Below are 12,311 nucleotides of genomic sequence, written 5' to 3' on the forward strand. Positions count from 1 at the left end.
ATAGCTAAAATTTCCAGGATTGTAATTTTTCAAACACGCGATTAAACTTGACAACTCCAATTATCATGACATATGACTATTAGACTAGCAAAGCATACCTAATAATTATAATAGCTTATTTAGGCAACTGGTAGAGTAAAATTTTAATAAAAAACTTTGTTTTCTTTTATAGGATGACATCCTCTTCGAGGAGGAAGAACCGGTAGAAACATTCAGAATGACCCCCACCATACCGAGGATATTGACCAATGAGAAAATAGAAAACGGCATTCCGGACGTCAAAATCAATAACGAAAACTCTGAGAAGAATCTATCGAATTCACGTTTAAATAACAGCCAGAACTGCGTCACGTCACCATCGTCCCAAAACCTGAGACAAAATATGTCCAAAAGAAAACTATCTTACACCAGGCCCGTGCCTAAAACGACGTATAGTTCCGCCTCTATAGCATTAGACAGCGCTGACGTAAAGAAACTAGGTTCTCAGGAAGCTTTTGGTCGCAGATTGAGCACGGCAGGGCCTAAGAGAAACATGTCTACCTCCAGCTTCGCGTACGTACACACACCGTTCCACGGCTCAACATTATCAGCTTTCGACCAGCCCAACGAATTCGCTTCCCAATTTTCTCTAAAATCGGTAACAGAAAGCGTCGCCGATGTCGCGTACTGCTGCTTCTGTTGCAAAAAGAAAGAGAAGTCGGAACCTAATAAGTTCTTCGATATAAGCCTACTTTCAGATCCTACGTATTTGATAATTCTCTTGTCTAGCAGCACTGTGGCCATTTCGTGTACGAATTTTATAATTTTACTTCCATCACACGCCCAGAACATTGGATTCGATAAAGATTCAGGTGCATACTTGCTTAGTACAGTGTCGGCTTTGGATTTGGTGGGCCGTATAGGAGGGTCCGCTTTGTGCGATTTAAATATTATGCCAAAAACGTTTTACTTTGTCGGAGGACTCTTCTTTTCTGGGGTGACATTAGCAATGGTACCGTTTTTAGAAAGTTATTTGTCAATAAGCATAGTTTGCGCGTGCTTTGGCCTAGCATCAGGCGTCAATAACGCCACTACTACGTTGGTTATGGCTGAAATTCTAGGAGTCGATAGACTCATGTCTACGTATGGGATTAGTTTGTTTGTCAACGGTTTGTTGCAATTAGTGGGACCTCCGATATGTGGGTTGTGGTTTGAAGCCGATGGAAATTATATGCATATGTTTGTTACTTTTGGATTTGTTTATATGGGTGGGGCGGCTCTTTGGCTTTTGATGCCCCTAGTGAATAGACGGAAGAAGCGGTTGGAAACTAACGTGTCAGTTTGAATCGTTGTTAATTGGGAGACTTTTTTTAGACTTTATTGTATTTTGCCATTCTTAAATGTTATAAAGATCTACTTGGATATTATATTTGGAATATTTGAGATAGGGTTCAAATTCTCTAAAAGTTTTGCCGTTTGTTAGATCTTTGTAATGTTAAATGGCGTTTACACGAAGGTTGTCGGTTTTGCCAAACGTTATTTCGCATAAAGTTCGATTGAAATGAAAAAAAAAAAAGAATTTATTTTTACTCTCTATGACTAGAATTAAGTTTTTAATACAATTATAAAGTTACCCTAATCGAGGCTTCCGATAACAGACCTTTTTTTAATTTATATTTTTAAACGATATTTTACATTGTACAAGATTTTAATTACTTAGTTGTTTGTTAATTTTAGTAGATCGCACAACAAAATTATTCATAGGTGAAGCGGAATGAAACTCAAATACTTTGTTTGAGTTCACTTAATTAAGATGAAAATGACTTATCGCTCATATTATGCTCATCTTATTGTATTTTTTTTTGTCACAGCTGATGACTTGAACATACTAAAAGCCTGTTTTTGATATGCTCCGCTAGAGGCACTCAAAAATTGCCAGTAGTGATTGAGGGACGCGACTTTTTTTGTTAACAAAATCTTATACTAGCTCATGTAGCGGCAGCGACTAGCCCAAATAACTAAAACACGATGAAATAAAAATAAATGATATCGTTTGTATGTCTTTAAACAGATGTGACCGTTTTGTATCTTTTCCTTGTTAATAATGCATACGCGCACGTTTTTTTGTTGTTCAACGCTCTGGTAAACGCTGTGACAAAAACTTTTGTGGATTGATTGGTTTCAATAAAAAAAAGAATATTGCGAAATGAAAGATGTTATAATTATTACGAGCAAACGGCATCGTCCTAATAGATGTATCCTAACTGACAATCTGTTGCGCCTATTCGAGTTCAATATGTTTGATCGCGTGCACACGCGATGGTCGCGTCGCTTAGTTCGCGCGATGATCGTGTATCACGTTCTATCAGGACGATGCCTTAGAGCGATTGTTGTACTCATAAAAAGGTTAAGACATATGAGAAGCAATAATATTTTTGTAAACTGGTATGAATTTATTAATTTGCTAAGTAAGTATTTTTCTATAAATCTCGTTATTTCTTGCCAATATTGTCATAGTATTTTATGCAACAGTTGTATAACAGGGTTCAAAAAAGGTGAGTGGCGTGAGTTACGATGTGAGCTTAGCGAACATCGTAAGAAAAAGACGCCACGAGCTTTTTTTGACTTACTTATACAACGTTGCATGCAATACTTTTTCTTCGACTGGGTACTTATTAATTAAAATACAAAATTAGAGAAAAAGTAAACTTTAAATGTTTTCATACTTTAGTAAAAATTATGGAAAACGAAAAGAGAAGGTAAACAACAATAAACAAGTGAGAAATATGAAATGTCAAAATTTGTCTAAGTTGGTAAGTGACGGTGTTAAAAATATGCGTTACTTATGTTGGCAGGCTATGGATTATGTTCGGAAAGTTTTTATTCTGTATAAAACCATAGGAAATAATGTAAGTGGCTGCACCTTAGCCTGTCCGAACGGACGAATTAAGAAAAAAAAGTAAGTGGTTGCAGCAGGGCTACTACGAAACTCGAAACTCGAAGTTCATGTCGTGCGGTCCCTCTGACACTTAAACTGTTTAATACGAGAGCGAGAGAGACGATACGGTACGAACTTTGAGTGTCGGGTTTTGTAGTAGCCCTGCTGTATCGTTTTAGCAACATTACGATATAGTGCTGTTATGGGGAACAGACAATATAGATTTTTCCATAATCTTGTTATGTTTGCTGTTATATTACTGTTCGTGATTAAGTAAATCACAGATTGTACAGTATAGGAGTAGAAAAAATAGTAAATATATTTGTTTTATGTGAGGTCAAAATTGAATTTGCAGACAGCATATTTTACACACTTATATGTTTGTTACGGGATCTATCTGTGATTGCTTAGTAATCCATTCAGACTACCCGCAATCGTCATGCAAGCACCAGGACCTCATTAAAGGTAACCAAATCACTGAGTACAGTCTAGGTACTCTAGGTATAGATTCGTATGTCCTCGACTGTACATCCCGTAACAAATATATCAAACATATTTTAAAGTCCCTCCCCGTCCCCCCTTTAACGAGTAGAATTTCATCATTGGTTGCGAAACAGGAATACAGTTTTCCCAATTGGAAACTAGTCAACTACGAATTTAACTAGTATTTCTCACTTGTTTTAACTATAGCGGCTAAGTAAATTTACCTTGGTCTCTGGTACTAACCTGAAACTAATTTATTCAAACAAATTTCGTGTTCCTTTCCGCTGACGTATAATTCGATTTTGAGCGCATAATTATGTCTTTATATTATATTTGTATTAATGTTTAAATCATGTTAACATCAGGAAAATCTTTTCTTTTCATTAAATTTTTTAATGCTATATTTTGATATTTTTGATATATGCTTCAGTCTTTTTTGTCGTAATTAGGGATCTGAATCCGGGGGTTTCTAATAATTGGACTGTAGGGTTTTATCCCATAATCGGATTCTTTAATTATGACGGTGATATTTGTAACTTCTTTCTCTAGATAATCAGATTTTAAAAAATTATGTTTTTAATGATTCATGGTTAAATTAGATATAATTGTTATCGCATGTAGACCGTGGCTACTTTCAATGAGCTTCCGATATTTCTGTCCACCCGTAATCGTGATGCAACTGCGTCGAAATATCGGGAACTCATTCAAAGTATTCGCCCGTTACAAGTATAATTGTTTTTTTTTTTTTGACTATTAAGTTAAAAAAATGCCTTTTTGCTCAAGCACTGCTCCCCGCGGTTGAATACAGAAGGGAACTGCAGGTCTTGAACACACGAGGTTACCCTACGCACCTCATGTAATGATTTCCTAGCGTTTCTTGGCACCGTAAGGTCAGTTCGGTCAGCTCTAGGAGACTATGCCATCTTATTTTCATAGACAACCAGTAACGGCCTCCGCTAACTCGTGCGGGTGCACGGCATGGCGCGTGTTTCAATCGGTTTCAATAGAGCGGAGACCCGCGTCACTTAGCGCTGCTCTATTACGAGTAGATGACGTGAAACACGAAATCGAAGTTCGTATCGTACCGTCCCTCTCACTTTCGTATTAAATTATAAGTGTCAGCGGGACGGCAAGATACCCGTCCCGTAGAAGTTAGAATTTTGCACTTCGTAGCAGCAGGCCGCCGAGCGAGCGCCCGCGTCGTGCATCCGTGCGAGTCAGCGGAGGCCCTTAATAGCGGCAACGCTATTAAAGCAAACCTTAGCTTAGGTATCGTTAGTATGAATGTTTCGAACGCCTTACGGCTGATAGTAAATTGAGGATTGACGCGGAACACTTGTTTGTATTATTATTAAAATTATTTTAATGTTAATCGACATTTTAGATTGTTATTAATTATTGATCAGAGCTTGACCAGGAACAAGTGTGAATTATGAAACGACACTTTCCTGGTCGGGCTTTACTTAGCAAAATAAAATTGTATTTTGTACATAATAAATGATGTATTTTTAAAAGAACGTTTGTCTCATTTGCAACTGTAAATAATAATGATAATTAAAAAAACTTTTTGTAATCTTTTCTACGATCTCAGAACGTGCCCATGTTTGGCTGAAGGTGTGTATGAACATTTAATTTTTAACAGTAACCTGGGAGCTTAAACACTACGTATTTCTTTATGCTCGGTCGACGCGCATACTTCTGCATGTGCATTGTTTTGAACGCGTGGTGTTTGCGCATAAAAAGTGCGTAACGTGTATGGGCTCTTGTTAAACATATCTCAAACTCGAGCTTTCAGACTTTGATAGCCGTTTTATTTCCAGTTGGAGCCGTTTGTGGAGGAAGAGCCTTGCGAGCTAGAAGAAGCTGTCCATCCGAAGCTGCTCCTCACATCTGAAGACAACACTCCCACAGGAGACCGCTTCACCAACGGCTCGCCTCCCATTTACAAAAATCCCTCCCACGTCACCATAGACGAGAAAAACGAGTTCTACAGATCAGCTAGCGCCGCTCTGGTCAACACCAGGATACAAGAGGAAAGGTACAGGAAAATATCAACGCCTGTGCCCTCCAAACATGGGTTGCAACACATATCGAGTAAAGTGTCAACTATGCCCAGCAATCCTTCGTTGCTCGAGTCTGTACCGGAAGGTAAAGCGAGCAGAGTCAATTCGACTGAAGCGTTTGGCAAGAAATTAACTGTCCCCAAAACGCCTAAGCGCAGCCCGTCGACGTCTAGCTTCCAGTATATGTCGACACCTTTTCACGGGTCGACGCTGTCCGCCTTTGAGAAGCCCAGCGAATTCGCGAGTCAGTTCAGTTTGAAATCCGTCACGGACAGCCTCGCCCCTATAACGTACTGTTTTGGATGTAGGAAAAAACCGAGAGAGGATCCTAGTAAGAAAGAGGCTAACAAGTATTTTGATATGCAACTGCTAAAAGACCCCATATACTTAGTCATTTTGTTCTCAAACTGCACTTCAGCGATTTCGTACACTAATTTTATTATTTTAGTGCCATCCTACGCCAAGGAATGCGGTTTTGATAAAAGTTTAGGAGCGTATTTACTTTCAATTATATCTGCTTTAGATCTAGTTGGTCGGATAGGCGGTTCTGCCATATCGGATGTAGTATCAACTCCTAAACGGTACTTCTTTATTTTCGGCTTGTTATTATCAGGCATTAGTTTAGCAGCTTTGCCTTTGTTCACGAGTTATATAGGGATAAGTATCTTTTGTTCTGTATTCGGTTTAGCATCTGGTATAAATACGGGTGTGACAGCTCTAGTAATGACCGAGATGTTAGGAACTGAGCGACTTATGTCGTCTTACGGTATAAGTCTTTTTATGAACGGTATTTTACAGTTGATTGGTCCCCCGATTTGTGGTTTTTGGTTCGAATACACGCACTCTTATAAGTCCTTGTTTGTTACACTTGGCTTTATACTAGTGGGGGGTGGTTGCTTATGGGGTTTCGTACCTCTCATACACAGGAGGAGAAGAAAGATGGAAAAGAAAAATCAAGAAGTGAAGGCTTGAGGTTTTTTAGGGAATTTTGGTGGCGCTACTTTTAAGTCGGTTGGTAACATGTTAGTTATTGTAAGGGTAGGTTATATCGTTTGAGGACCAGTATGCGAGAAGGAAGTAAAGCAATTTCGTGGGCACGAGAAAGAGAAAGCATATTTCTTGACTGATTTCAAAATGGCCGCTTTGTTTTAACAGCAATTTTTATGCCTATGGAAAAATAGAGATTTTTCCATAAAATTACTAAATCTCGAATCCAATTTTCAGATGTGAAAATGTTGTGATTTTGAAAACATTTACAGACAACGTTTCTTGATTAAGTACTCGGTAACAATATGTAAAAAGAGGAAATATTTTCCAATTTCGTAACTGGTTACCAAATGGAAAATTCAGTTTTTGATTATTGCTAACGCAATTTGGAACTGTGTATTCGGTTCTTTAGCAAATTACGAAATGAACCTTAAGTAAACTGTGTTTCTCAGTTTATACTTCCGATGTAGTGATAAAAAACTTTTTTAAGAAATTACTATGCCTGAAGCGAATTTAATTCGTCTATAACTAAGGGCAAATCGAATTTACTTAGCTTAGCTATTTTACTCTTCTATTCAATGGCTAAAAGGTTAAAAAAGTCAAGTTGAATTTAAGTATTCCATAGCCTATAAACAACCGACAGCAAAAAAAATGCTTGTGATGCACGCGATGGCAAGGCGGATCGAAATGATACCTCAATTGTCAAACGTCCAAGCGATTTACGCTGTGCCAGAGAATATAGAATTGAGAGAGTATTGTCTAATGCACGGGCGCTAGCAATCACAATCACAATCTCATTATACCCTCGCGTGATAGAAAGAAGTAGTGAAAGCGATTGTGATTCCGAGTATGTTAGACAATAAGGCTTCTGGATGTGTACGTACATGATGGTGTAAAACGTAACCCTCCGTTGGGCTGCGGAATCGAGTAAAAATATTTTTGAAAGCTTGTGTCCTTTTTCTACCCTTTAGCCGTTGGTGAAATGAGGTTAAATGTCGAGAAAACTTTACCTTATATCAGAACGTGTTGAATTGATTTTTCATCGTGACATGACATTAATACCGACTATATTGGTATCCATGTAACGGAGTTTATTTCAATGTACTGATTTAAAATGAATGGAGCATGTTTGTTACAGGAAAGATTTTTCTGTAAAAACTGCAGTCTGACTAGAAATATATGAGGCAAATGTTGGTCAAAATCATATAGGAATTAATTTCTTCTTTGTTAGTGGTTCCTAAATTTTATTTGGAATTTACCTGCCCTGAAAACCAGATAAAATGTTATTTAACTGAAAAAATATGTTTTTGGTTGGCAGCTAAGTGACGTAATAGCTCACAAGTACCATAAAAATTATACGGGGAAATCACGTTTTGACAGTTCGACAGTAATGATTGCCAATGCCAAAAAACCTATTCTCTAAAGATGAGAACTTATTCTCTATGGTCGTAATACTGGTGTTGCTATGTACAACGAAAATGCATGTCAATCATATATTTCTTGTCAGGCGTTACATTTTTATATAATTACGCAAGTATACTGGATTCTTCCCTAACATTTTATATGTGTAGTTTTAAAGTGTATTTTATTAATAATAATCATGTTAACAATAATAACTAATTCATTATTAATGAAAAAAAAAACGCTTAAAACGTCAATTGGAGACCGGTGCCATTTGAAAAGAAATAGATTTATAAAAATCATGCCTTACTATACTTACCTACTGTATAGTGATTCCATAATATAGTATTATTTATGTCATAATGTAGCTTAAGAATTTTAGCCTTTAGCTCCACTTTTTAGCCAAATTAGATAACCAGTTTTGAAATGAGAAAAATAATCCCAATTCGAAGCTGGATTCAATACTGGAATCCTTTAAAATTAGACTGCGAGGTGGGAACATTATTCTCTTTACATGATTGGTTACGAAACAGGAAACCAAATTTCCCATTGCGAAGCTAGTTACCAAATCTGGTTACGAAATGGTGCTAAAGGAGTTTTGTATTTTTGGTAATACTTTATATCGTCTCATTTAGTTTCTTCTTTATTCATGAATAGCGCATTCTAGGAAACTGGTGATTGCCACAAACTGTATGCGAAATTATAAATTGTGTCTATACTGACATACAAAAAAGTTTGATCTTCATATGGGTTCTTTAACAGGGGCAGGGTGGATGGAGTGATGATTTGGAACGTTTTGGCCCAATGTTGCAAGATTTTGCAAGTGTTTCATGTATCACTTCAGTTTGCTTAAAAAAAAAGGGCCTTGACAGACACAGATGGATTAATAATAATGGGTTCGATTCCCAGCGCTGGTCTTATTTTTCTGGTTTTTCTATGCATCTATATTTCAGTTTGTATTTTCGATATGGGTTACTTTTTTGTTTTCGGCTTTGTTTTATTTTTGTTTTCGGTTTAGCTGCATGAGAATGAGATGGATTCTAAATAATTCGTTTTTTTTTGCATAGTTGTGCAGTGCCTGTTTTAAATAAATTGCGAGTGCCAGAAGTTCCTAACTGTAAGCAATTTTATTATTTTGCTGTATTTTAGTTTTTACAAAATTATGTTGAAGTGTCGTAAAAACAATTATTACGTGAATTTCAAGTCTCTAGGCCTTATTGTCTAACGCACTGATGTTCGCGATCGCATTCATCGTCTCTTTCTAGCCTCTTCTTATACCGTGTGACAGAAAGAAGTGGTGAAAACGATTGTGATTGCAAGTGTGTTGGACAATAAGGCCTCAGGTTTTATAATATCGGTTACCCGCTCATTCTCGCGTCAATTTAGTCCATCATTCTGTTTTTTTTTTGTCATTCACCTCGGATTCACGAATATCATTGAAAACATTTAATTTTCATCAGTCCGTCAGATACAATAATTCTCTCGTCATTCTTAGAGCTTGTTCACACTGGCGTGTTTGCCGGCGGTTTCTCAGCGGAGCGCACGCTGCGATATCATTGCGATGCCGTCGCGTGGACGCCAACATTAGTGAACGTACGTGGCTTGATCGCCGCATCCACGCGACTGCACCGCGGCGGCACACAGGCGGCGAATAATCGCGGAAATATCGCAGCGTGTACGCGTCGTGCTCACCGCGCTTCCGCTCCGCCGAGAAACCGCCGGCAAAAACGCTAGTGTGAACAAGCTCTTGGGCCCTACGCTGGCTGACGCTTGCACTGCGCGGGTGGCCGCCTGTTGAACAACAGTACGAGCAGCGCTAACTGCGCGCGACGCGTGCATACGATGTTACCTGCACCAAGACAAACAGCGCACCCAACACAGATAGCGGAGGGCCTTACCGGAATGATGAACTGAACTGACGCCAGTTAGCGTGTTACCAATGTTATTGTCAAACTGCTGCAGTCAGGCATAAAACCTATTTGATTATTAAGTTATTGAGTACCGACCTAAGATGTGGTTTAGGTTTGTATTGAAATTATTGTAATGAGAATAAATACTACTAGAAGCGAAACTCCGGCGGTAGGTTTTAAAACAAACAACTTAAAGAAAGGCCCTAAAATTTTATAGTAATTTAAAGATTAGACTCATGCGCCGGTTCTAGCCCTTGATCAAGGGAGAGCGAGATAGTCTACACCGCTTCCGCGCCTCTCAAAAGGCGCATCATAATATTTTGCACTGGAAAATGGCGCTCCTTGCTGAGCATTCAAATCACAGGTATTTTTTAAAATTAGGCATACTGAACCTAAATTGGATTGAAAAAAATGCAAGGAATAAGAATAGAACACAGCTCCTCGTGATTCCATGACAAGCCACCTCGATGCGAGTACAGTCGAGGTCAGATATATCTTTACACTTTAGTATCTTGTCACTGTCTGTAGTGACAGCGACAAGGTAGTAATGTGTAAAAATATTTTTGATTTAGACTGTAGCAACGCGTCAAATACTGGGATTTCGCTTCTAATGGTTATAATAATGATTGTGACATATTTTTATTATTTGATTGATTAAGGCTTAGCTTGCATTTAGTTTTAGCAGTTTATTAATTTAGGTAAATTTACAAGTTAGTTTTTATCATACCATAATTTTATTTAAAGACATGTAAGGATATGAAATGACGGTTTAATATTTTAATGCCATTGTGGGGTCGCGGTCGGTTGGGAACTTAGAGCATTAAGCTGCAAAGAGCCGCCATTTGCACTAATTTTTGTACAAAAATCTTGTTTATAGTTCTCCACACAGTTATCGACGCAGAATCAGCTTTAGCCGATTAAAAACGCTTTATTAAAAGATATAAAATGACGTTGATCGGCTCGGCTCGGGCGACGCGATGCCGATACGTTGGGCGAGAAATGCGCCAGCCCCTGTGGTCAATGTTTAGTTCATGTTAGAAAGATCCTATTTGCAATAAAAACTTGATATCAAAAATTATGCCGCATACGTCAGAGGGTTCAGTAACTTGAGCTTCATGCACACAATCAATCACACTCACAATTGTAAAAACAACATACAACATGACAACATACGTACATTTAATACATGCATAGGCCTGTCTCTGATTGGTTTAATGCTCTAAGATCGGAAATAATAGAAAGGCGGTTAAAAGTTATAGGTTAAAATTAATGGCATTGCTACCGCCCTCGATATTTAAATTTATTTAGATACTTAATTTTAATCTTAAGAATTATGTTATATTATTTCGTCTTATGCTTATTTATTGTAATATGTGTTATTGTAATCGTACAATGACATTATCACTAACGATAATAAGGCCTGTTGTCCACCTGGAACTTGCGTTAGTCGCACATTGTCATGTAAATTTACGCTTGTGCGTAGGTACGTTGCTTCCACCTTGTTATATTAGCGCCGAAGTTGTACAGAATCGCTAATACTTTTTACATGTACTTTATTATACAATCGGTCTCTGGTGGTTATTAATGTCGAAAATTTACAAGTTTGACACTAGATCAATTGCCCCACAATATTTTTATTTGTTTATAAGAAACATAGAAAATCAATCAAAGAAAAATGACAGACAGAGCGCGTCAAAGTTCGGAAATGATGTGTTACCAGCAGGGCTACTACGGAACTCGAAACTCGTGTCGCGCGGTCCCTCTCGCTCTCGTATTAAATAGTATAAGTGTCAGAGGGACCGCACGACACGAACTTCGAGTTTCGTAGTAGCCCTGCTGCACCAAGACAACCAGTGCACCCAAGACAGCGTAGGGCCTTAAATATATAGCCTTTGCCATTCGATATGTAATATCTGTATTACGTACTGCCTTGTAGTTACTCTGATGTGAACATATACTCGTACCAAGATGAATTTTCTACTTATACCAAATTTTTTGTAATATCATTTAAATATTTGTAATTTATAACTCATTTACCTCAGAAGTATAAATGTGTAAAATAAAACTATTTTTATCGTGTTTTCTTGTTTTATTTATTGTTTTTAGGACGCTTTTGTGTCCTACCCTTCTTCGCGATACAACGACATGCCATCTGTCCACCAGTAACCTCTCATTTAATTTCATTCGTTAGGAAATCTATGCACCACCAAAATTCTTTGGTGACAAAAAGGAAGATTTTCATAAAAAAAATAATAGGATATTTTAGAAAACTTTAATTAGACTCAGTCTCATACACCTTCAGTATCTACATTATTTTATTATCCGGATACTTACATAAAATAATATATCTGATTCCTGATCGGCGGATAGAACATTCTGCCTGTAAGTTGCTGTTGCTTGACAAAGTAATCCCATCCTATAATACTAATCCCACTATATAATGTCTTAAACTATCGTGATTTTCACTCATAGTCAAAATACCACGCACAGGACTAGGCAGACTTTACACCCCACACTTCAGTCTACTCGTGAGCACGGCCACTGTAATGT

At 37.7% G+C, this 12,311-nt stretch overlaps 1 protein-coding gene across 4 annotated transcripts in view; it reads left to right on the top strand.

Moving 5' to 3' along the window:
• Positions 1-11,840, top strand: part of hrm (solute carrier family 16 member hermes) — a 55,968-nt gene extending 44,128 nt beyond the window's left edge. For 3 of the 4 annotated variants that reach the window (XM_074110649.1, XM_074110650.1, XM_074110652.1), the window contains one exon: positions 5,221-11,840. In XM_074110649.1, the coding sequence (XP_073966750.1) occupies positions 5,221-6,435 (1,215 nt within the window). In that variant the 3' untranslated portion in view covers positions 6,436-11,840. Of the gene's footprint in view, positions 1-172; positions 4,918-5,220 lie in introns of those variants that run through there. The other variant, XM_074110651.1, reaches the window with a different exon arrangement.
• The last annotated feature ends 471 nt before the right edge of the window (positions 11,841-12,311 follow it).

Source organism: Choristoneura fumiferana, chromosome 30, assembly GCF_025370935.1.
Source record: "Choristoneura fumiferana chromosome 30, NRCan_CFum_1, whole genome shotgun sequence".
Lineage (NCBI taxonomy): Eukaryota > Metazoa > Arthropoda > Insecta > Lepidoptera > Tortricidae > Choristoneura > Choristoneura fumiferana.